Source organism: Saccopteryx bilineata, chromosome 3 (assembly GCF_036850765.1).
Source record: "Saccopteryx bilineata isolate mSacBil1 chromosome 3, mSacBil1_pri_phased_curated, whole genome shotgun sequence".
Classification (NCBI taxonomy): Eukaryota; Metazoa; Chordata; class Mammalia; order Chiroptera; family Emballonuridae; genus Saccopteryx; species Saccopteryx bilineata.
Genome location: NC_089492.1, coordinates 292,608,843 through 292,634,903, shown reverse-complemented (window position 1 = coordinate 292,634,903; position 26,061 = coordinate 292,608,843). Strand labels below are relative to the sequence as shown.

The 26,061-nt window shown below is 49.8% G+C and overlaps 1 protein-coding gene and 1 non-coding gene across 2 annotated transcripts; one reads left to right on the top strand and one right to left on the bottom strand.

The window, feature by feature from the left end:
- Nucleotides 1–28: 28 nt before the first annotated feature.
- On the bottom strand, nucleotides 29–26,061 carry SSU72 (SSU72 homolog, RNA polymerase II CTD phosphatase). Its single transcript, XM_066270700.1, has 5 exons — nucleotides 25,606–26,061; nucleotides 15,374–15,517; nucleotides 2,546–2,685; nucleotides 2,030–2,148; nucleotides 29–377 (listed from the first exon to the last, which is right to left on the bottom strand). The coding sequence occupies exons 1-5, from the start codon at nucleotides 25,782–25,784 to the stop codon at nucleotides 276–278; spliced, it is 684 nt and encodes a 227-aa protein (XP_066126797.1). The 5' UTR covers nucleotides 25,785–26,061; the 3' UTR covers nucleotides 29–275.
- TRNAI-GAU (transfer RNA isoleucine (anticodon GAU)) lies at nucleotides 21,532–21,607 on the top strand. The gene has a single exon. It is a non-coding gene; the product is annotated as a tRNA-Ile (tRNA).

Sequence of the window (26,061 nt, the reverse complement as noted above, 5' to 3'; positions counted from 1 at the left end):
CATGAGTAAGTTCTTCAATAAAAAAAAGAAACTGGGAGCCATGTTTTTCCATTGCTAAAAGAAAAAAAAACTTTAATATCACACTCGTCACTAAGAGTGGGACACCAAACTTGATCGTGTGGATCCGCACATGTGTCTAACCTCTCAACTCATATGTACAGTGCAGGGCAGCTGTCACCGGCAGCAGCCGTCAAGAGTCAAAACAAGGGTAGGGAAAGAACAAGTATTAACAACAGGAAGCGCAAGAAGGCCGCTTCGGGGTGCCGGGCGCGGGCTCAGTAGAAGCAGACAGTGTGCAGGAAGGTGCGGCCACTCTTCTCCTCAAACTCCTGCAGCAGCTCATCGATCTCGTTCTCCATGTCCTCCGTGTGCTGTATCTGTGGGGAGAAAGCCGCCTGAGCAGGGGCAGCACCTGGGACCGGGACACCAGGCCTGGAGCTGCTGGTGCTGACCAGTGCTTTCCACTCTGCATGGCCAGGGGGCCCAGGGTCCTGCACTGGAGGAGCCAGAACGGAAGTGGGCTGAGCTCTGAAACCAGGGTTTGCCTTCAAGGGTCACATGACTTCACCTATATGGGACCCTCACTCTACAGATGAGCATATCTGGGCACAGAAGGTACAGTCCTTTGCCCAAAGTCACCCAAGGAGGAAAGCCAGCCCATGCTTGGGAGGCGGGGTGAGAAGGCATCACCCTTTGCAGGGATCTAAGCAGAATCTGTGAGCTCTACCTGCCACCAACATCCCTCCCAGGTGTGAGACCCAAGTGTGCAGACATGGCCAGACATCACTGGTGGACAACTGCTGCCCTAAAAGGAGCAGGTGCTGCCAGGCAACAGCCGCAGGGTGGTCCAGGCTGGACTGCAGCCAAGGCCACTTGCTGTCCCTGGTCTCAGCCTATAAGCAGGGTCTCTGAGGAAAAGCCCTTTGCCTCCCACCCCAATAACTCAGCTCTCGCCAGCATGACCCAAGTCATGTGTGCAACTTCTGGGACATATCTCCCCCACACCCCCCACAGCCCTTTCTCTTGCATGATAGCTGGATTATGGGCACAACTGCTGGAGCTTCAGCAGCCACACTGGACCACGAGGCAACCTGGGAATGAAAGCTGTGCTGGGTCCCTCAGAGAACACTGGGAGAGCCTGCCCATCTCTAGACTTCCTGGTTAAACCACCTGTTTCCGTCACTCAGAGCCGGCTGACCTAAATGCAAGTACCATGGGCAGCAGAAGAGCCATATGGGCTCCCCCTTGCTGGTGCTTTTGTCACATTCAAGAGGAAATGTTTTGCTCTGAGCACAGCTGCACAGTGCCTGGAAAAGCCCTGGGGTTTTCCACACAAGGGAGACTTCCCAGAGTCGCAGGGGCCCAGGTGACCCCTGTGGACACAAGCACCCTCAGAGCCCTTCAACACCCTGACACATGGCATCTTCCTGGAGGAGAGACACCAGCTGTCACTGCCTTCTATCAACTCGTCCCATCAAGTAAATTAACCAGAGCCAGCTGGTCAATTCTCAAACCTGTGGGCACCTTTGCATTGTGTGGTTTTGTTTGTTGTTGTTGTTGTTGTTTTTTTACAGAGACATAGAGAGATAGATAGGGACAGACAGACAGGAACGAAGAGAGATGAGAAGCATCAATCATCAGTTGCAACACCTTAGTTGTTCATCGACTGCCCTCCCACATGTGTCCTGACCGCGGGCCTTCAGCAGACCGAGTGACCCCTTGCTCAAGCCAGCGACCTTGGGTCCAAGCTGGTGAGCTTTGCTCAAACCAGATGAGCCCGCGCTCAATCTAGCGACCTTGGGGTCTCAAACCTGGGTCCTCTGCATCCCAGTCTGATGCTCTATCCACTGTGCCACCGCCTGGTCAGGAGCATTGTATGGTTTTAATATTTGAAAATAACTTGAATGTGAATTTGTGTGACAGTCGTTTCCACTGCAGAGCCCTCATGTACAGGAGGTTTCATGTGCCTGGTTTTCATGTGCCTGGTGGAGCCCATAGTAGGAACTGGGTAGAGGAAGTGGACACTCACACACTGGCAGAGCTCACAGATGAGGAATGCCCCCAGGGTGGCCTCTTCGTGGTTGTCCTGGATGTCCACATTGATCACATGCACTGGCTGGCAGGTCTCCTGCTCTCTGGAATTCAGATCTAACAGGATCGTAAGACACAGATGTCAGAGGCCCTGCTCAACCTGCCCTGGCTGAGCATCAGACCGCCTCCTCCCCCAAAATGGCTCTGATTCACCCTTAGCACCAGGCCCCTGCCTCACCCTCAATCACACAACCTGTTCCAGGATAAAGCATTCAGCAGCACGGTCACTGTCAGCACCAGGTCCAAGCTCCCCACTCACAATACTTTTCACAGACCAGACCCTCACACCCACAAGATGCGACCAGCAGCACAGGCGGCCTCGCCCTGATGAACACGATTAGCCAAGGGCCCTGCCAGGGATCTTCCCAGGCTGCCACTTGGCCCCCCCGCAGGCCGGGGAAGAGGACACTGTGGGTCCCCAGCACGCGTGGAGGCACCAGGTCTGCGAGCTTACCTTCTACCACCTGGTCGTACACTCTCTCTTCACAAGTGAGGATCAGGTCGAACAGGTCTTTGCAGTTCTGGAACCTTTCTGGTCGGGGCTTGATTCGCTTATTCCTGTCCAACATGTGCAAAATGCCATTCTGTGTGTAGCTGGGCGCTGGAGTTAAGGAACTTCAGAGGAGATGTGTCATTCAGCTAAGAGCCTAGGTGTCTGCACAGGCAGAGCTACCACAGCCCTGGGGGCCGCAGAAGACAGGCGAGTAGGCAGACCAACCCTGGTCAGCGTCTGGACGTGCCCACTTCAGCCAGCCAGGCCACAGCTTTTGGACCAACGCATTCCAGAAAGCAAAGGCCTAATGCCTGCAATCTTACCTTGTCTGTTTCCTCACCCCGCCAGCTGCCTTTAAGCCCTGTCCTGTAGCGCCTTTGCTCATACTGAGCCTGACTCTGACCCTTCAGCAAGGACAAAACTCACCTGAAAACCCATCCCAGCCAGGCTCGGCCAAAGCAAAGAAACTCCAGAAACACAGCAGCAAAAGGGGCCCAGGAGGGGGACACAAGAGTCAGTAAGAACAGAGTATAGCCTGACCAGGCAGTGGCGCAGTGGATAGAGCGTCGGACTGGGATGCAGAGGATCCAGGTTCAAGACCCCGAGGTCACCAGCTAAAGCACGGGCTCATCTGGTTTGAGCAAATCTCACCAGCTTGGACCCAAGGTCGCTGGCTCGAGCAAGGGGTTACTCGGTCTGCTGAAGGCCCGCAGTCAAGGCACATATGAGAAAGCAATCAATGAACAACTAAGGTGTCGCAATGCGCAATGAAGAACTAATGATTGATGCTTCTCATCTCTCCCTTCCTGTCTGTCTGTCCCTGTCTATCCCTCTCTCTCTCTGTCTCTGTAAAAAAAAGAAAAAGAACAGAGTGTAGGGGCCCCAGGCCGGGAGCCTCAAGGGGTGTGTCCTTTAGAGCTCAGAGGGGACACACAGGTCCTGCAAGTGAGGTCTGTGCCAAGTAGGCAAGCCAAGCTGAATGCACTTTCTCAGGGGCACTCCAGACGAGAACACACTCCCACCAACAGCAGTCACCTCTGTCCTGAGGGCCCCGGTTCACCTTGACAGAGACAGAGCCCAAAGATGCAGACATGTTCTGGACAGTTGGGGAGAAGTACCTTGTTAATTCTGTTTTACAGACAGACTGGATGATTCAAGAATCCTGAGATGAAACATTGATGTCTCCCAGCCTTTTTAAGTTGTGGTAGACATTTCCTACCTTCCAGGAGACTGAGGACAGGTTTTAGAATATATTTAAGTGGTTTAGCTAAGAGTTTTAGCTTAAAAACACTGGACTGTTAGCTATGGTGGTTTTGGTTGACACTTTCCAGCTAAGTTCATAAAACTGCTGTCCATCCACGCTGGTACCCACAAGAGCCCTGTTGCCACGTGGAGTCCATCTTTCTATAACGAGGTCCATCAAATGCTTGGCATCAAAGATCGAAGCCCAGCGAAGAGATCTGGGCTGAGGGGAGGCCCACCTGCCTGCAGGGTTGGTAGCTAAGACTCGGGCATCCAGTGTAAGCCTGGGGTCAGGTTCCCTGCACTCCTCTGAGACCTCCCACACTGACAAGTATGGCCCTCAAGAATGAGCCTGATGCCTGACCAGGCAGTGGCGCAGTGGATAGAGTGTCAGACTGGGATGCAGAGGACTCAGGTTTGAGAACCCGAGGTCACCAGCTTGAGCGTGGGCTCATCTGGTTTGAGCAAAATCCCACCAGCTTGGACCCAAGGTCGCTGGCTCAAGCAAGGGGTTACTCGGTCTGCTGAAGGCCTGCAGTCAAGGCACATATGAGAAAGCAATCAATGAACAACTAAGGTGTTGCAATGCGCAACGAAAAACTGATTGATGCTTCTCATCTCTCTCTGTTCCTGTCTGTCCCAGTCTATCCCTCTCTGTCTCTGTAAAAAAAAAAAAAAAAAAAAAAAGAGCCTGACCAGGTGGTGGCACAGTGGACCAAGCGTTGGCCTGGGATGCTGAGGACCCAGGTTCAAAACCCCGAGGTCCCAGGCTTGAGTGTAGGATCAGACATGACCCCATGACTGCTGACTTGAAGCCCAAGGACATTGGCTTCAGCAAGGGGTCACTTACTCTGCTGAAGTCCCCTGGTCAAGACACATATGAGAGAGCAATCAGTGAACAACTAAGGCACTGCAAGGAAGAACTGATGGTTCTCATCTCTCTCCCTTCCAGTCAGTCCATCTTTCTCGTTCTCTTGCTTAAAAAAAAAAAAAAAAAAAGAGATGACCACCAGGTGCTCAAGTCAGGGCTGTAACAGCCCTGTGAACTTGCCAAGCGCCTTCCTCCTTCACTTCACCCTCAACGACTTACCCAGATGACATCACAAATGGAGCTGAAAGACCAAGGTAGGGGATTAGACCCCCCAGTCTCTCACCCAAGCAACAGGGAAATAGATCAGTGGCCTTTCTAGACTATATTATGGCAACTTCAGGGACGCGCAGCCTGGGCTAAGCCAAGCAGGACCAAGGATAGGAGGTGCCTGTGCCAGGAGCCCTTGAGAAAGAAACCACAACTCACCCACTGTTTCAAATCCCAGGGACCCAGAGCAACTTAAATTCTGGCTTCAAACCACAAGGGACAGGAGTGGGGATGAGGATGAGCAGGCAGTGAGGCCAAGATGAGTCAAGCCACCAGGACAAAGCCCTTACTAGTCACGCTGGGGTCAGAGTGAGGAGCTCTGAGGGCCAGCTTCTAAAGAAAGACCCGTGCATGGGAGCCAGATGTGGACTGCTGAAAGCCAGCAGACCTCAGAGGCATTGTCAGGGTATTAAGCATTTCACAAAAATACTTCCCTGCTGGAGGAGGCCTTTAAGCAGCAGCAGGGCCAGCAGGGCAGCGCCTATCACTTGCCCCTGAACCAGAGGACACAGCCCGGGGGTACCAGTGGATACAGGAAGCCCGAGGCCCAAAGCTACACTGGGAGCAGGGCAAGGACAGAGCTGCCCACCCTGGGGCCCAAGCAGGCAAGGATTTGTTTCTAGAACCATACCCTGCCCCCCCACACACACACACTGACACACAGGTGTTCCGGTGGCTGACAGTGACCACAGGCCCAGACACAATGGGCCTGATTGAAGCTCCCCTGCAGCTGACACAGTTTTGAGACACGAACTGCTGGTTCTGGAGCCCCACTCGAAGGTGTGGGCACAGGATGCCAATCGCCTGTGCACCTTCCAATCACCAAGTTCTGTGCTCAGCAGCTGGTCCCCAAAGGAGTCTGGCCTCAGGCTCCCAGGGACCCCATGATGCTTCTGAAGGCAAAGGAGACAGGATAAAGCCACAGTTAAGCCATTGGCTCTGGTGGAATTCAGCATTCCTCCTTGGACACCTATTACGGTACCTAGAGACTGTTTCTACGACGTGGGCACATTGCACCTGCCTCTCCATGGACTGTGCAGGAGCACTTGGGGGCTGGGCCCAGCTATGCAGGGGGACTCGGTCTGGCTGGTTAGGTGTGAGGAACCACTGGCTCCCGTGGGAGGAGGGTGCAGGCAGTTGGGCAGTGGGAGTTGGGGACTGGTGCAGAACAAAGTGTGGGCTGGAGACCTCTGTGGGCACTCAGCTCAAAGCAGCGGTCCCACGGAGGTGTGGGGAGATGCACGAGAATTTTCAGGCAAGGGAAGTGCTGGCAGGAACCTGAAAAGGGCCCCAACGCTCATTCACAAAGGCCGTGGGTTCAGCAGCGGAGCCCATGTACTCCACATCCTCAACAAGTCCCCCAATGATAGTTGAATGGCCACAGGGCCTTCTACCTGCCTCCCTGCTCCCACCCCGCAAGCTCCAGTCCTGAGTTGACAGAATGCTCCCCAAAGGTGGCAGAGGGGAGCGCAGATCCAGCCTCATTCAACCCCAAATATCACCCATGGGAAATGAGCAAGGCAATGGGGTAGGAAAAGACACACTCAGAACTCTCAGGACAGAAGCAGGGCCAGCCCCAGCCCCCAACCACGTGGCACCTGGTCACAAAGAGGCTTCAGGGCCAGCAGCCAGGCATACCCTGGACAGGGCAGAGGCCCAGCCCCCAACACAGACCCCATGTGTTCATCTTGCAACCAGTGGGATCAGAGTCTTCACCGCAGCACCCCCACCCAGGCTCCCCTCACGCGCCTTCAGTCACCTGCTCAGGTCCTGGCTGGACTGTCATCATCAGTGCTGCGCTGAAGGACGCCTCTCGGCTGCTTTGCAGACGCTCACCGAACAGACCCAAGAACATCCTAGTCGGCACCATCTCCTCAGTTCCCAGACGCTGCCACACCTAATCCAGGTGCCCCCACTTTGTGCTTCGGCCCTGGAGGTGACCCCAAATCCATCAGTTGACATTCCTTGAGGGTGGGCCCGGCCAGGGGGCCGGCTCAGCACTGATATCCTGTCACTCAATCTTACTTCCTATCTTAAACTTGATCAAACAAATGTCAGACAAGTCATGAACTCTCAAAAGGGACTCAAGTTCCCCCTGAGGAGATTCTCAAAAGGCACCATGGCTTAGAAATATCCAAGCCAGCACCTCCCACAGGCTCAACCAGGGTGCTGGGGCCACTGCAGGTGGTCACAGTGGGTCCAGATGCGCTTGCCTGGGGGCAATGCTGAGGACAGGGCTGTGGCCTGCCCCACTCATGCACACATTTCCTGGAATGGTCATGGGCTGCCCCCATGGCTCTCCTTTGAGGTCAGCAGGGCCACATACCCAGGGAAGTCCAGGGCAATGTCTCAATCTCACAGTCACCATTAGGGGCAGCCCCAGCCCAAGACATCAGACTCCTGGTCAGCACCCTCCTCTCTTCTCTGGTGTCGAGGGTACCCTCAGACCCCTGCCTGCCTGGCATGCCTGTCCAGGGAGCCCCTTCCTTGCAACTGGAGCCTCCCAGGTACCCCATGGATGATGGTTCCTCAACGGGGAAGCTGCCCCTGAGCCCATTTTGGGAACAGTTTGAGTGTTTTGGTCAAATTTTAGGAATGTTACGTAGCATAATCCTATATAATCTTGCCTTTGTTTTTGATCAGCATAAACTGAACGGGGCCTATGGCCTGGTGACTTCTGGGATTCAAGGACCAGTTAGATTGGCAGCCCTGGCCTGAGCCTGGTATCCTCTTCAGTTCTCACTCTCACCCCTGGCACCCTCCTTGCTGCCACTGTCCAGTTGGCCAACGCTGCTTATGCACCATAGGCCATGACCACCTCGCTTCAGATGTCACGTGGGGGATCATTGCAAAGCACACCCAGCAAGAACCAGGGGGTGTCCCGCTGGCCCCACCAGAAGAGGAGGCTGCCATCTTCTTGTTTGCCAGATTCTCCCGTGCCGAGGAAAGCCACTTGGGGAACGTGCCCACCCTTCTCCCATCATGGACATAGGTGACACCCCCAAAGGGCCAAGGCTAGCCCACATTTTCCTGAAAAAAGAATTGGCACAAATACAAGATGCTTCCCAGGTGGAACAAGTGAATGCTTCGCTCTCCCTTCCTCTGTCTAAAATCAATCAATCAATAAAAAATAAAGATGCTTCCCATGAGCACAGGCCTTGCCCAGTCGCCACCAGCTGGACCCCTCCCTCTCTGTCCTGGGAGGAGGAGCCGACGGCTATGGGGACTGGTAGATGGTTTGGGAGGCCCATCCTGGAGCTGTGCTGCGGTCATAAGGACACAACACAGCCCATGTACCCTGGGGAGGACCGGCACTCATAGCAGGAACCTGTGAGCGAGCTCCAGGCACACCTGGGGAGAGCGAGCAAGGCCAGGAGCAAACAGCTTTAAGCGGGCGGCCCTCTAACGGGTTGCAGGGACAGCTGAGACCCTTGAGCCACAGTCAGAACTGCTACAACGGAAGCTTTCGAGACAGCCCTGCTGTATGTGAAAATAAACTCAAATCCTTTTCAGTAATCAGAGCAGTTCTGACAAAGCCCGTAGGTGGCACAAAAAAAGAACAGGGGACCCCTGACACCAGCTCCAAGAGCTACTGGGCACTGTCCTAACTACTGCCCTGACCTGATGCTTGGGGGCCACCTTTGGCTGGGTCTACAATGGCCTTACCTCCCTCCCCGACTTCAGGCAAAGTGATCCACTTTCAACACACCTGGTATCAGCATTTCAGGTGGGGAACCTGGTCCGTCCCGCGGGTGTGGGCGAATATGCAAAGCAGTGGTCACAGCCAGGGCACCTCCATTATGTCCAGACCCATGAGTGACCCCCGGCAACTACCTTGGCCAGTCAACTCTGCTTGTGTCATCGAACCAGATGAGAAGGGCAGGCAAGCATCTCAGACATGACAGCTACTATTCTGCATTATCTGAAACATCTTAAGGCCACAAGTTATATTTAAAGGACAAGTCTTCTCTAAAACCAGACAGCTTAAATATCAGCAAAATTAGAATGCACTTTCTCTGGTAATCATTATCTAGCTTGGGAACAGATTCATTTGTTAAATAGACACTGTGTCTAAAAATTATTTAAGAAATGTAGCTGCTGACCCAGGGAAACAGGATACGGGTTGGAACACAGCAGAAGTGGGGGGGGGGCAGCCCAAGTGCCCCTAGGATAGGGTGCCAGGGACCACCAGGGAGGGGAGCATGGGATTTGAAGGGCAAGACCAGGCAGTGGCCGCTATTTCCACCCACCAAGCACAGCACAAGAAAACTGGCTAGCCTGACACTAGTCTGATGAGACCCTAAGAACAAGTTTCTGGAAAAGCAATTCAAGTGAAGGAGAGGGGCCTCAGAGGGCTGGCTGCCCTCTCGCGCTGCTGTATCCACTGACCACACACCCAGGATGGAGGTCAGGAGGCTGTGGGGATCTATAGTGTGAGAAACATTTTATTTTTACCTTTTATCCCAAAACAAGAAAAAGGGTACACAGTGAAGTGGGCATACACATAAATTAAGACCTAAAAGACAATAAAATTGAGATGGAAAAGAACAAATAAATAGTTTTTAAAAATACTCCAAAGAGAATTAATTATAAAAGATCCACAAGAAAAAAAAAAAAACTATGCTGGATACAGGCTCCTAGGCTCAGTGTCCAATCAGGGGAATGAAGTAAGGATCCAGGAAAAGTGTTACATTTGCATTTCAAATCCCCCTTTAGGGACAACTGCTGGCACTTAAGATTGCACCATATTCAGAGGTAGGTTTTACTTGCTTTTCAAGGCAAATGGTTAGGTTAAGTTACAAAGTATCTACTGAAAGGTTTCCAAGGGGGGCTCAGCATCTCCTGAAGACAGGCCAGCCCCTCCTTCCTTGCCCCAGGGACTATGGACTGCATGGCGCTGCAGGCTTGGTCATTCTTACATTAGAAGAAAATAATCTTTTCACCAAAGGCTCTCCAAGTAAGCTCAGGATTCAGCCGTAGACTCCTCTCTGTGGAAGCTGGAAATCCCTGGGAAGGTCAAGTGTGGAAAATGAAAAAACAAAAAAGTAAATCCTAGAAGCCTTGGCTCGGAAGCTACACTAACGCTGGCAGGAAACATGCAAAGTTTACACTATTCTGTGTTCACAGGGACTTTGTGACAAAGGGAAGAAAAATAAATAAGGTCAAGGGAAACAATGTACACTTAAAAATGGACAGTTTGAGGCCAAGGACGTCATCGAGGAACACTTCAATTACAAGAAACAGAACAAATAAACCTGGCTTTTGTTTCTAAAAACAAAACAAAGCCAGTCTGTCTGACATACACTACAACTACAACGTGGACAAACCTGAAGACAAGCTGGGTGGAAGCGGCAGCAGACCACACGCTGCTGGACTCCAGCTGTGGCCACTGCCCAAACGGGAAGAATCCAGAGGTGGACGGGCCACAGCTGGGAGAGTTGGGGACATAAGCAGCAACTGCTAGTTCTTGGGGGAGATGAAAACATTCTGAAAGCTGCCTGACGGCTGTACCTTATGAAACACACAAACCATTGAACTGCACTTTAAATGGATGAGCTGCACCACACCACAGAACTCCTCTTTTTGAGTCCTCTCATTAAAAGAGAAATTAGAAGATATTTCTTGTCTGTGGCGGGTCAGGTGAACTCAGACTACCTAAAGACTATTAGTAGATGCCTGACCAAGCAGTGGTGCAGGTGGATAGAGCGTCGGACTGGGATGCGGAAAGACCCAGGTTCGAGACCCTGAAGTCAGTTTGAGTGTGGGCTCATCTGGTTTGAGCAAAAGCTCACCAGCGTGGACCCAAGATAGCTGGCTTGAGCAAGGGGTTACTCGGTCTGCTGAAGGCCCATGGTCAAGGCACATATGAGAAAGCAATCAATGAACAACTAAGGCGTTGCAATAAAAAACTGATGATTGATGCTTCTCATCTCCCTCTGTTCCTGTCTGTCCCTATCTCTCTCTCTCTCTCTATAATAAAATTAAAAAATAAAAAGACTATTAGTAGACAATCTGCAAAAAGAAAATGGTAACAAAACTGTTACCAACCTGCCCTGACTGGGGAGCTCAGTTAGTTCCACCATCCCAGTGCACCAAGGTTGCAGGTTTGATCCCTGGTCAAGGAACGTACAGAAAAAGACCATTTCTGTCTCCCTTCCTTTCTCTCTAAAAATCAAGCAATGAAACAAAACAACAAAGTGTTACCAATGTAACCTAGCTTTACTAGAGCTGGGAGAACCACAAGTTCAGTTCTGGTTTAAAAAGGTTTCCACGCCCACTGCCCTAGTTACCAGAGGCAGGGTCTCCAAGGACGAGAGCCCAACACTTCAGCCCCACGAATGTTGATCCCAAGTGGGAAGCCTGAGAAGCCATAGTCCCGTAAATCCAACATCAAAGCCAGCTATTTACAGCCAACCACACTGCTCGCAAGTTAGGGGATCAGGGAACGTGCAGACTCCATTACTCCTACTGTATTTCCCCACATATAAGACACACTTTATTTACTTTTTTTAATTTTGGGGGGTCTAAAAACTGGGTGCTTCTTATACAGTGGTTGTGGCATTTCAAATGCCATAGATGGAACTGAGGCCGAGACACTATATGAAGTGTCTAGTGCATTTTCATCAATGAAGTAAGTTGGTTTTGCATCTCACTTTATATAATTGAACTTTGACTTGTCATTTGCTTTTCTGATGTTAATTAAAAAGTCAAGTGCTTTTGCTTGACCAGGCGGTGGCGCAGTGGCTAGAGCGTCAGACTAGGATGCAGAGGACCCAGGTTCAAAACCCGAGGTTGCCCACTTGAGCATGGGCTCATTAGCTTGAGCCCAAGGTCGCTGGCTTGAGCAAGGGGTCACTCGGTCTGCTGTAGCCCCACAGTCAAGGCACATATGAGAAAGCAATCAAGGAACAACTAAGGTGCCACAACGAAGAATTGATGCTTCTCATCTCTCTGCCCTCCTGTCTGTCCCTATCTGTCCCTCTGTCCCTGTAAAAAAAATAAAATTGAGTGAAATAAACAGCACATAAAATTCACCATTAAAAAAAAAAGTCAAGTGCTTTTTTAATCATTTCATATTCATTTTGAAAATATCCCCTAATTTTTGTGAGCAGTATATTTCATCTGGTCCTTTGATCCTGAGGGAACCACTAGCCAAACTGTACTGAGGGCCTATTCTCAGAACAGTGAGGTGGACACACACGGACCCCTGTCATTCTCTCTGGAAAATTCATTTCCTGAATGTTGTTTACCTATGGGTTTTTTTTTTGAGAGGTGGGGAGGCAGAGACAGACTCCCACATGCACCCCAACTGAGATCCACCCAGCAAGCCCCCCTACTGGGGAGATGATCTCAGTCTACTGTATTTCCCCACATATAAGACACACTTTACTTTTTTAATTTTGGAGGGTCTAAAAACTGGGTGCTTCTTATACAGTGGTTGTGGCATTTCAAATGCCATAGATGGATCTGAGGCTGAGACACTATATGAAGACAGTGATTCGTCATCAGACACAGATGAGGACAAGCTAATGGATAGGAGTTTTGACAGTGATGAGTTTTATGAGTTTATGATGAATAAAACGAGTTCAGTAACTTTATGTAATTTTTTTTTCTTCAAATTTTGGGCCCCCAAATTAAGGTATGTCTTATACATGGGGAAATACAGTAGCTATTTTAGTGCCCGAGGGAAGCATGGAAGCCATCCATAGTACCTGGGACCATGGCTGCAGGGAGAGGTGGGGGTGGAGCAGATGGGCACTTGTGTGTGCCCTGACCAGGAATAGAACCCAGGACTTCTACATGCCAGGCTGACGCTCTACTGCTGAGCCAACCAGCCAGGGCCTTCAGGTTAAATCTTAAAATGTTTCTCTAGCTTTCCACTGCAGGTTATAGGAACTGCCACTTCTGCAAGAGCCCATCAAGTATTCTGTCCCAGACCTGGGTTTTTAGCACTTAGCTGCATGAACCATGAGCAAATGAGGAAACAAGCTAATCACCAGGCCCTCTGCAACCAGATACTTGTCCTATCACTAATCAAGTGTCCACTGCAGTATTCCAGGGCACCTCTCCACTGATGCTTTTCCCCTCCCTCACCTGTGGTGTTTGCCAGGGTAGTGACCCCACCCTTGGAGCAGATATCCCTTCATTACTGGCTAAGGGTTGTATCTGTGTGGAGCTAAGCACCAAGCACAAAGCTGTCCTGTCTCTCCCCTATCCCCCCAGGAGACAGAAATCCCACTCAAGTGAAGTCAATAAACACAAAGGTGTTCCTCCCAGAGCTTTGTGAAGGGCAATCAAAGAGGAAGGGGACGTTCCTACACAGGGTCCACAGGAAGCAAGTACTGTTAGTGGCGGTGGGCACAAAGCTTCCATCCTCCCCACACACAAGAAAGCAGGGAAGTGCACAGACACACAAGTGTGCAGCCATCTTCAGGACGGACAGTTGGTGGGGACACTATGGACCTGCACAAAGTGACCCTATAAAGGAGGACACCCGAAATCCAAGAAGTGGGTTTCTGCTCCTTTGTGTTAACTATTAGGGCCATGCACACACCCCTGCTGAGTCCCTCTGGATCTGGTCTTTTAAACTGTGTCAAGCTGCTAGAGCCTGCGCACAAGGGCCTGTCTGGGATAACTGAGGGAGCGCGCAGACGCTCTGTTTCTGTTTCTCCTGCTTGGTGTAAGCTCAAAAATGAATGGTGCTGACTGAAGAATCGTCGTCAGAATCAGCCAGGGTCTCCAGATAAGCAAGTGAAAGACCCTGGAATTAAGATCCCAGCTCTCTCCAGGGAAAGACCTGTGGCCAGTGCTTCCTGAAAGACTAAGGGCAGCCTCAGCTCCAAGGGGAACCCCAGGGGAGCCTCTCCAGGGGCTGCTCCTCGGCAATAGAGCGCAATCTCTGTTTTTGGCCCAGGGATGTGAGCAGAGCGGTCACTCCAATATGGAGACAGGACATAGGTGATGACGACTCAAGGGAGACACCTGCGAAATTTCTTCCAAAGTGCGTCCTGGGGTCTCTGAGAAGGGGGGGAGGCTGAGAATGTGCTCCTCCCATCTGTGTGAGTGGGCCTGCCCCCTGGAAGGCTGGCTTCAGGTGCCTTTCAGGACACTACCCCCACCACCACCCAGACTCCCACCTGCCCGGCTATGGCACTGACAAGAAATGCCTGTTTCTGCCCCAAGGCCTCTACTGACCACCTTACCTGCAGCCAGGAAGAGAGCAGGGGGACCCAGCTCACATCAGCTAGGACTTTTAGGGCCACTCCCAGCTAACTGATCTACAGAGGTACAGAAAACGTATGAAATTTATAAAAAGTTGGAGCGTGCCAACATGAAGACCAAGTTTCCATTTGGTGTTATGACCCTTTTGGCTGCAATGTGTTCGGGTTCAACCCTGAGAAATAACTTTCCCTGACTGCAACGGTGGCCCGGGGTCTCAGGGAGCATGGGATCACGTGCTGATCAGACCAGATCCTGAGGGTCACAACCAAACACAGCCTGTGAACCTTTCACAGAAATCTAAATACCTTTTCCTTCATGAGTCTTAAGTAACAGATCCAGCCTGTTCTGTGTGCCTGAAGGGAAGCAAAGTTCTATCAAATTATCGGCTAACAGCCTGACTAGGTGGTGGCACAGTGGATAGAGCGTCAACCTGGGACGCTGACGTCCCAGGTTTGAAACCTGAGGTCATCCACTTGAGCACAGGCTCATCTGGCTTGAATGTGGGATTATTGAAATGATCCCATGGTCGCTGGCTTGAGAAAAGGGTCACTGACTCAGCTGGAGGACTGGTCAAGGCACATATGAGAAGCAATCAATGAACAACTAAAGCAATGCAACTAGGAGTTGATGCTTCTCATCTCTCCCTTCCTGTCTCTCTCTTGCTCGCAAAAGAAAAAAAATTGCAAACTTGCTTCCTTTGCTCACAAACAAGGCCTTTTAACCAATGTGACCCTCAAGAGACATTACCCGAGGTGTGTGCAGCAGCCAGCCCGTGTATCAGTGCACACTATACCTATATACTCACAGGTACACACGTACTTACAAAGGAGAGCGGGTGGCCCTGCAGTGTGGAAAGGATTCTGCCTCCCCCACCTATGCTGTGTGTGGTGTCAGGCCTTCGTCACCACGAACTTCGCGTGTACAACAAACAGTGTGCCCCACATGCCCACAGCCTGCATAGTGCCAACCCTCGTACTATCCGAGTAGTGCCAGGAATAAACTCAATTCTCTGAAACAAAAGGAGGGTGTCTGCATTGCACTTGTCTAGCTCAGTGCAGCACACAGTGACAGCCACAACCCACCCACCTCCCAGATGCCTCTGATGTGCGGGTCAGTGTGATCCACAGGTCACGCCTGCCACAAACAGCCACACTGGGGTCTTTAAAAAAGGTAACCAGCTGGGATACAGTTCTTTGTCTTTCCTAAGAAGATCATTGTACATCTGATCATATGTGGTTTTGAAATCGTAAACATTGGGCTTGTCGGGCGCTGGCCCTGGAAGCTTCACGTGAGTCCCTGTTCCAAAGGACCGGACACTGAATCCCCGTTTGCTGAAAGACACAAAAGGAGACAAAGATCACAGTTGGATTAAATAAGACACAAAACCCTACAAATAAGGGACATAAGATAGGAAATGGACAAAATGAGTACCTTTGTTGACATGTAAGAACACTGCATGAAAACCTCAACATTAAATACTTTATTCAAAATTTAACAAGTCCTGCAGCACGTCACACAAATGCTAGATGAAACCTGAAATGGCTGAGACGAAGACTGTCCACGGGGCTCTCTCGCACTGCAGAGTCAGTGCCTCTAGCGGCCCGTGTGCAGCAGGCACACAAGCAGCTGCTGCATGGCAATGGGGAAGCTTCGCAAGGGAGACGAGCCTGGCTCAGACGGAGCTGCTAGAGGGACCAGGAAGCCGCTGGATAAGGCGCAGACATCCCACGCAACCAGGTGGGAAAGCCGCTGTAACTTCCACCTGAATCCTCACTTCTGGGAGCCCCCACCCCACTCACACGCACCAGCCACCAGTCCCCAGGACAGTGGGCAGCCGTGCTGTAGCCACTCAAGGTGGAACCTGCGGCCATTGCCCAGTCGGGCACTTCCTGCCATGGAGACACAGGGAGGGGCAGCACATGCACTGAAACCCAGAATTAGTCAAGAACACAGGGAAATGAGAGATGAATGACCAACAAACCAAGGGACAGCCGCCTCACTGTGACATTTCTGTTGTCTGGCTGCCATCGCAGATTCTGATGCAAAGGGAGTCAGCTAACAAAGACATTCGCAAATGTGTGCTGTGACCAGAGAGAAGTCAATAGGCCCAGCCACCAAACTTGGACACACCAACCACCTTATCCCAAACTGAACCTGTTCCTCATCAATTCAGTAACATACAAGAAAAGTGGTATTTTCTATCAGAGCACCAACAAGCCTGATGAAGGCTATCACGACTGTGGTGGTGGGAACCTGCTGTTGTGCAGGCACCTACTTATTAATTCCACGCAATGTGGTTGTGATCACGCAAGGTTGGCTGGCACCTGCTTCTGGGGAAGTCTTGTTCCCATAGGATGGTAATAAGGGAAGACAGTGGGGACCACGCTGGCCTCACCACTGACCACTGCCCAACAAAAACACCCCCAACAAGCACTTTCCTTGTGACCCCAAGCCGCTTACCCTGCAAGTGCCCTAAAGGCCCTGCCAATGCTCCAGCAGCTTAAGGGCCTGTCAAATACCCGTCATTGAGGAAAAGTGTGATTTATTCCTCAGATCAACCCTACATCAGCAGGGAGTAAAAAATCCATCAACCCTCAAGTCTTCTGTAGAGGGCAGGAGGGACTAGTGGAAAAGCAGGGTGCCCGGAAGCACCATACAGCACCGACTCCACCATCCACTTCCCCTGTGTCCAGGAGGGTTTACCCCGAGGGCACCAGGGTCAGAGCTAACAAGACCAGGAGCTGCCTCTCTAGCCAAGGGGGGACAGAAGTATGCTATGAAAAAACACAGACCCACAGAAAGCAAGGTGGACTGGGTATCCTACCAAGAGCTGAAAACATGTGGGCTGAAGGTGTCAGTTAACAAGGAGTGACCTGAAGTTGGAAAGCAGCTGCTCAACACGTAGGTGGAACAACTCTGCCTCCAGAGCCTGCAGGTCTATCCCAGGCTCTGATGTGACAGACCCACCTCTGACGGGAGTTCTGAGGTTCTCAAACAAGTCATGTGGAGCCACAGAGGCACACTGGCTTCACTGCGCTTTTCAGACATTACAAACTGAAGGTTTGTGGCAACCCTGCTTCGAGGAAGCCCACAGGCGCCATCTCCCAACAAGCTAAGATGGTTAATATTTTTTAGCAAGAAAATATTTTCACATAAGGTACGTAAACTGTTGTTGTAGACATACTACTGCACACTTAACAGAGTACAGTAGAGTGTACACATGACTTATATGCACTGTGAAACCAAAAACAAAGGAACTCACAGTATCTGTGGTGGTCTGGAATGCACCCCACACTATATCTCAGGTGGGCCTGCAACAAGCAAACTGGACGGTCAAGAGAGAAACTCTTTTGGGGCCAGAGTAAGAAACTCTTCTGTGATCCATCAACCACCCAAGAAGCCTGTTGTGAGCAACAATGGGAAAAGCAACAAGCTTTCCAACAAAGACGTGTAAAAGGTCTACTTAGAGTTCACATACCACTCTTTTAAAAAATAAACACTTTTATATAAATGTAAACATTTTATATAACTCAGTTATTTCCTCTTGGTCATTTCTTTGAGATACTTAGCCAGAATAAAAGAACTTAAGCCTGACCAGGCGATGTTGCAGTGGATAGAGTGTCGGACTGGGATGAGGAGGACCCAGGTTCGAGACCCCAAGGTCGCCAGCTTGAGCGCAGGCTCATCTGGTTTGAGCAAGGCTCACCAGCTTGAGCCCAAGGTCGCTGGCTCAAGCAAGGAGTCACTCGTTCTGCTGTAGCCCCCGGTCAAGGCACATATGAGAAAGCAATCAATGAACAACTAAGGAGCTGCAATGAAGAACTGATATTTCTCATCTCTCCCTTCCTGTCTGTCTGTCCCTATCTGTTCCTCTCTCTGTCTCTGCCACAAAAAAAATAAATAAATAAATAAATAAATAAATAAAAGGAGCCTAGGCTTAACTACTTTTGAAATCTCGAATGAAATGGCCAGTGAGTACATTTCATCCAGCCAACCACAGCAAGGAAGTCATGAAGCCTTCAATAGTTGACATTTCAACATGAGAAAACTTCGTTGTGGCACCTTAGTTGTTCATTGATTGTGTTCTCATATGTGCCTTGACCGGAGGGCTACAGCAGAGCAAGTGACCCCTTGCTCAATTGCTCAAACCGGCAACCTTGAGGTTTCGAACCTGGGTCCTCCATGTCCGAGTCCGACACTCTATCCACTGTGCCACCGCCTGGTCAGGTTACCATTCCATTTAGACTCAACAGTATTTCCTGGAGATAACTCTATACTGGGGACACAGCAGTGATCAAACAGACCCAAATCCCTCTACTCAGATCCTTGGGGTGAGAAAAATAACTAAAATATCCAGCACACAGGGCAAAGAACAGCACAGCATGGAGCAAGCCATGGAGCGGGAGTGGAGGTGATGGGCACAGAGACCCTGGGCAGGACCAATTGTTTCCAGGTGGGAAACAGCAGGTGTACCACCCAGAAGTGGCCACAGGGCTCTCAGGAGGCTCTAGGTAGAGACCCCCATGCAGGGTCTTCCCCTCTAGCTGCTGCAGTCTGCAGTCTGACCTGCCTGGAGGACACCACCTGGCAGGGCCCACCTCCTGTACTCATTTGGCAGCACACTGGGTCTGAGGTTTGCACTGGTGTCCAGGTGGAACATGTTATTTCAGTCTGCCCAAATCCCAGGAAAATAAATCACCCTCAAGGTAACCTGGCCCCAACTTCCACCCAGCGGACCCCAGACAAGGCTCCTCACTGGCTGGCTCTGTCTGAAGGGAACTGCCTACTGCCTGTCCTCATCCCCCTCCCGACTCTCTGAAATCTTCACCAAGTATGTTTAAAAATAAGATAAAATGCAGTTTGTTCCTCCCCCAACAAAATGTTCACAAGTGGCAAAAAGGCTAATTAGCAACAGAAGTGCTGTTTCTTCTAAGCTGGTAAAATCGACATCACAGCCCATCTTGTGTGGTGACAACAGTAGAGTGTGACAATTTTTAAAAATTACTAGATTTTAGAGAGACGGGTTGGAGGAAGCATTCATTTGTTGTCCCACATATTGTGCATCCACTGGTCGCTTCCCCTATGTGCCCTGACCAGGGATTGAACCCGTAACTGTGGTGTTTTGGGATGACGCACTAATCTTCTGAGCTAACCAGCCAGGATCGCAATTTGTTTCTTACTCAAAAGAAATGCATGCTAGAAAAACACTCCTGACAACTATAGGATTCTACATTAAACTAACCTTCCAGATAAGTAACTATCAAATGTCTTCCCAACTGTAAAAAAATCTTTCATAAAGAAGATATCAAAGAAAATGTTAAATGTAGGAGCACAGAATTGCAAGATACTAACGTTAAAATGAACACCAAAAGAATCATAAGAAAATGTTACATTACTTCGGCTAAGACTGAAAAGTCCCAGACCCACGGCCAACTTTCCGAGAGCATACCTGTGAGGACACACCCATGTCACCTTCATCACTGCTCCTCAGCCCGCTCTCTATTGTGCCTTCATGCCCACAGAACACAAATCAGCTGCTCCCAAGTTATGACACCAAAATGCCTGCCTGTAATTTCATTGTGAAACGGTCAAGACTGGGAAGACAAGCTTCTAAAATGTAAACATTGCCAATAAAATCTATGTTCTCATTAGCAACTGTGGGCCCTAAACACATTTCAGTAAGTGTTTTCTGGGATTTTATTAGATGTCCCTCCTCTGCTGGCCACTGTTGGCCCCTCTTCACACAACACTAATGTGTTTCCTTCCAGCACCAATACAAGGTGTCCTCGGCAAGGACATGCTACTAACCTGCTGCACCTGCCCGTCCTCATCTGTAACAGAGGCTGGACAAGACCCCAATGCAAGCGAGAATGTTGCAGCTGTTGGAGCTGTTCCCATGCTTGGTCTGCCCAGTTTTGTCTCACGTTCACCTTCAAACACGACTCTCCACCCTTAGTCCTGCTTCTGAAGACAAAAACCACACAGTCCCTCAGAACCGATGAGGACGAATGGGGTCCCATGCAAGGCACCTTCTTCGCATCCTCTGCCATTTTCAGGACTTAGTTTCAGACCCTTTTCCTCTCCCACGTGGTTTCCAGTCGACTTTCAAGTGTTCCCAGGACAGAGATGTCAAAGATGCAGCCATAGAGGCCACAGGGTCCAGCTGACCTTCCCTGGTAAGAGGTTTCTAAAAATTTGCTCACACTGCAAGTATTTAGCACCATGACTGGGGGCATCCTGTGTCTGGGACATGCCAGGTTGTGTGACCCTACAACCCTAGGCAGCCCTGAGACATAGCCCCCTGTGAAAGGAGGTTTGAGTGCCTCACTCCCAGTGTGCCTGGTGGCCCACAAGCTCTAGTCGTGAAGTTAAAATTTGAGAACCCCACCCCAAATCGCAGAACCACAGGACCTCAGCTGATTGTGGCAACCCTCACACCCCGGACCCCTCGTTCAGCCCACATTTTCTCCCATCTGGAGTCTCAATTCTCTTACTCGTCTATCAGGACCAGAGCACCTTGTATCCAAAACCCTGCTGTTGTCACGCACAAGCTGGGCTTCTTGCTCTGGGTAGTATTTCCTCAACTGTGAAAGTGTGGACATCTAAGAGCTGTCTAGTCGAATATCAGATGGGGTTGAAAGAGCACCTGGGACAGAGGAGCTCGAGAGATTGACTAAACTGTTTCTTCCACACTTGCAGCCTCTGCTCATCTTCCCCAAACCACACTGGGAAGTAATGACTGAAAACACTGAGGACTCCATCTAGCAATTTATAGAAATGCGTCTTTAAAATGTTTTGAGCCTGACCAGGCGGTGGCACAGTGAATAAAGCGTTAGACTGGGACGCGGACAACTGAGATTTGAAACCCCGAGGTCACCAGCCTGAGTGCAGGCTCATCTGGTTTGAGCAAGGGGTCACTTGGTGTGCTACAGCCCCCCAGTCAAGGCACATATGAGAAAACAATCAATGAACTAAGGTGCCACAACGAAGAATTGATGCTTCTTATCTCTCTCCCTTACTGTCTGTCTGTCCCTATCTGTCCCTCTCTCTGTCTCTATCATACACACACACACACACACACAATTTGTTTTGAATTGTGACAATTAAAAATGTAGCTTATTGATCAATGTCACCCCATTAAATTTAATTTTCTAAAAAAAGAGGTCAGACCTGGGGAAAAAAAAAAAAGTCACTTTCAAAAATCAACATGCCTCTTAACATCCAGAAGGCAGTTTGGAACAACAAAAAAATCAGCTTCAAAGGTAAACCTTAATTCATTGGGTACAAAGAACAGCAGTCTGTGGAAAAATACAAGTCTTCCAACACCCTTAAAAACTTAAAAGGGGCCCTGGCCGGTTGGCTCAGCGGTAGAGCGTTGGCCTGATGTGCAGGGGACCCGGGTTCGATTCCCGGCCAGGGCACATAGGAGAAGCGCCCATTTGCTTCTCCACCCCCCCCTTCCTCTCTGTCTCTCTCTTCCCCTCCCGCAGCCACGGCTCCATTGGAACAAAGATGGCCCGGGCGCTGGGGATGGCTCGGGCGCTGGGGATGGCTCCTTGGCCTCTGCCCCAGGCGCTAGAGTGGCTCTGGTCGCAGCAGAGCATCGTCCCCTGGTAGGCAGAGCGTGGCCCCTGTTGGGCGTGCCAGGTGGATCCCGGTCGGGCGCATGCGGGAGTCTGTCTGACTGTCTCTCCCCGTTTCCAGCTTCAGAAAAATACAAAAACAAACAAACAAACAAAAAAAAACCTTAAAAGGCCCCCAGAATAGTATTTGAAACAATTTAGTCTCAAAAGACCAAAAACGGTCACCCAAGGGAACATTCTGACTAGTTCTAGAAAATGCCAACATTTTTTTATCACTTGTATTCCACTCATCAGAAAAACACAGTCCAAGCTGATTTTCAACAGGGCAAAAGTAAAATAAAACAAAACAGGGTTTCACTGATAAACTACCTACCACCTGTGTTCAGTTAACTGCATTCCTTTGGAGATTTCATTTAGTAGTCTTCCTTTGTATTATAACCAAGCTGAACACAATTTCCCTGCTTTTTTTCACTATCATACCATTTTTCTATGCTTTCCACAAACATCACCTTTAAGACTGAAATCCCCAAATCTGACTTTCATAAGCTCTCCTACTTGCAACAGAAAACCTTCATATAAATTTCTTAAAGATGGTTTTAAGCCCTGTATAAAAATCCAAATATATAAAGCCATAAGTAGCTTGTTAAAAGTGAAAATGAGCTTCTGGCCAGTTAAGTCAGTTGGTTATCGAGTATTGCCCTGAAACACCAAGGTTGTAGGTTCAATCCCCAGTCGGGGAACAAAGAGAAAGTGACCAATGAATGCAGAAGTAAGTGGAACAACAAATGAATACTTCCCTCTCCCTCTCTAAAATCGATCAATAAGAACAAAAAAAGTAAAAATTACATGAAGAGTTATTCAAATCTCATAGCAACTTTAAAACTAAAAGAAGGCAAGGTATTTTTTTTTTATTGCCTGGTAGCATAAAAAGATTGGGAGGAAATAGGAATTTTATAAATAAATATTTTCTTGAAGACAGTCTGGCAAAATATATAAAAATATAAAACGTCTCTACCTCTGACTCACCAATTCACCTCTAGGAATTTATGCCAAAGAACTAAAAAAATGTGCAGATATTTATATGGCATAGGGATGTCGACATTTTTTTTTTTAAGTATTTTTTTTTTAGTATTTATTTATTTATTTATTTCAGAGACAGAAAGTGAGTCAGAGTGAGGGATAGACAGGGACAGACAGGAATGGAGAGAGATGAGAAGCATCAATCATTAGTTTTCCATTGCGCTTGCAACACCTTAGTTGTTCATTAATTGCTTTCTCATATGTGCCTTGACCGCGGGTCTTCAGCAGACCGAGTAACCCCTTGTTGGACCCAGCGACCTTGGGTTCAAGCTGGTAGACTTTTGCTCAAACCAGATGAGCCCACGCTCAAGCTGGTGACCTTGAGGTCTCGAACCTGGGTCCTCTGCATCCCAGTCCGACGCTCTATCCACTGCGCCACCGCCTGGTCAGGCAGATGTCGACATTTTTAAGAAGGGAAAACAGAAAACCCAAATGTCTATTCCAAGTCACCCCAAGATTCCTCTGGATCCCTCTGGATTCCTGGGCTGCAGGTTCGCAACCACTTTCGCTGCTCCACAGGAACCGGAGTGTTCAAATTCAATACATCAAAATGAAACCGAGGGGGAAAAAATGAAATCGGAAATGAATACTGAAGTCAATCTATGTTCACAACATTAGGTGTAGACAGGTTACAGGCATTAGACACAGAAAAATGATATTCTGAGTGATCTTTATCTTCATTTTCCATATTTCCTACAGTGAAAATTTTGCAACAAATACTATTTTTTTATGCTGCAACTAAGAGTTGAAGCTTCTTTTTTTTTTTTTTTTTTTTTTTTTTTTTAAGATTTTATTCATTTTAGAGAGGAGAGAAGGAGGAGAGAGAGAGAGAGAGAAGAGGGGAGGAGCAGGAAGCATCAACTCCCATATGTGCCTTGACCAGGTAATCCCAGGGTTTTGAACCGACGACCTCAGCATTCCAGGCCGACACTTTATCCACTGCGTCACCACAGGTCAGGCAACAAATACTATTTTAACAAAGGAAAATAACCCCCTCCAAAGTAGGAGTTACAAAACTTAAAGACTCACGTCTAAAATAACTTCACATTCACCATAACAATACCCTAAACTTACCTCCTTTGTCCTCATTCTGAGCCTGTTCCTTTGATGAGTAAATTGGAAAGACGATAAACCAGGTAAAAGCAGGAGCACTCCAGAGTTCCTAACCTGGCTCTTCTCTCACCTGTCTTTACTAGGATGTTGTGCCAGCTCCTGCCACTCTGACCTAGAAAGGACTTGTCATCTTGTAGTGAACTGTCCCAGGCAACAGATATCCATGCCTTTGAAACAGACTTCACTACCCAAGTTACCACAGGCAATTTTTTTTTTAAGTTTTCCTTTCCTAAGATTTCATCCCAACTTTGTTATGCAGCTATAGGAGGACTTAAACAAAGGACCCCCACCCAGAACCAGCAGAATGAGGCGCTCTCTACATCAACTGTTACTCTAATCAAAGACACTAAAACTTTACTGTTTTAAAATAACCTGACAGTTTAAAAGTTTTAGTTTAAAATCAACCTTCACATCGATTTCTTAGGTTCAAAGCATATCCCACTCTACCAGAGGTGACATTAAGCCAAGAGTGTGGACAGTGCAGTAGAGGTTGGGAAGAACCAAAGTTATATTTAGCAGAGTCTGGTTGCTTGACACTTCTGGTTTCAACAAAAAATCAGAACGTGAGAGAACTCTACTTTTCCCCAAGTTACTCGAGTCAAAGCTGACTGTAAAAGAAAACAAGTCTTGCTCTTTACGTCCACATATAAAAACTTAGGAAGAAAAGGCAGTTTCAACTTTGTCTTTTTTGTTTGCTTTTTATTTATTCATTTGAGAGAGAAGAAAAAAGAGAGAGGAGGGGGAGGAGCAGGAAGCATCAACTCCCATATGGGCCTTGACTGGGCAAGCCCAGGGTTTTGAACCAGCGACCTAAGCACTTCAGGTCGAGGCTTGATCCACTCACTGTGCCACCACAGGTCATGCTCCACTTCGTTTTACTTATCAAAGTTGACGTGTACCCCCAACTTGAATAGTAATGGCAAGTGGCCAAAGAAAAAAACTAGATCGAATGGGAATCAACGTTTACTTAACATGTAACAGCATGGTCCCAGAAGAGTCGTTAATACTGAAAATATCAACTTCAAGCTCCAAACCAAGTCGAGGACAGGGGAGGAGGGGTTGACATGAGACCTGACAATGGAGGTAGGAGCCAATACACAAATTCATCAAGTTAACAGAATAGGCCAAAACCCCCTTTTTTTAAAGCCGCCTCCTTTCCTAAGGTTCTGTCGTGCCACTTTTCCACTAAAGTTTTTATCCATGACACGCCTTGGGGACAGTCGTCAGGCACTACCGCCTACTGGACCCTCACCGTGGTCTTTGGTCTTGGGCTTACGGTCTCACTCAGCTCTGTCCACCGGCCCCACGGCTCCCTGATGCCGACGTGCGCGAAGCGGGCGCACCCAGCACACCGGCCCTGAGACTTCACGGGGCGCTCGGAGGTCCCCGAAAGGTGGGGACGTTTAGATGTAGAATCTGAATTTTCCCGCGAAGCTAAACCCACGTGGGGGTCACCGCGCGGCCGACCGAATCTTGTCCACTCCTCGCAGCGCTCGGCCTCCCGGAGCCAACGAGCCCGGACAAAGCAGCCCCTCAGGTTTCCTTCGGGGGGCCGGCTCGCCCCACACGGGCCGGGGCCAGAGACACGGCCGGTCAGCCGGGGGCCCAGGAGTCGCGTAGGGCCAGGGAGAGGCCCCACCTACCTGAGGATGTTGTGCGCCTCCATGCTCCGGTTTTGGTTGCTCGAGCAGACTACCGCCACCCGCAGCGGCGACGACGGCATGGCGGCGGCCTCGCCCTCCGCGCTCTCGGGCTCCGGACTCCCACCCAGGCGCGGTTCCTCCACGCGAGGAAGATGGCGGCCACGGCACCCGGAAGTCATGACGCCAAGCGGCGCCGCCGGCGACGTATCGCGTCGGGACGGGCGATGCGAGCGGCTACACGGCGTTCAGAGGCCTCCCGGCGCGGTCTCAGAGCCCCGGCAGTGAGCAGAGGGAAACCCACCGAACGGGGGCCGGATTGGCAGGCGTGCCTCTGCTCCGGGAGTGCGCAGCACCGAGGCGAGTGTTCCTCCCAGAAGAGGCCGGCCGACCCGCGCCGGCGTCCTGACGTCACAAGGCCCCGCCGCCGTCGCCGAGAATGACGCAAGAGGCGTCACG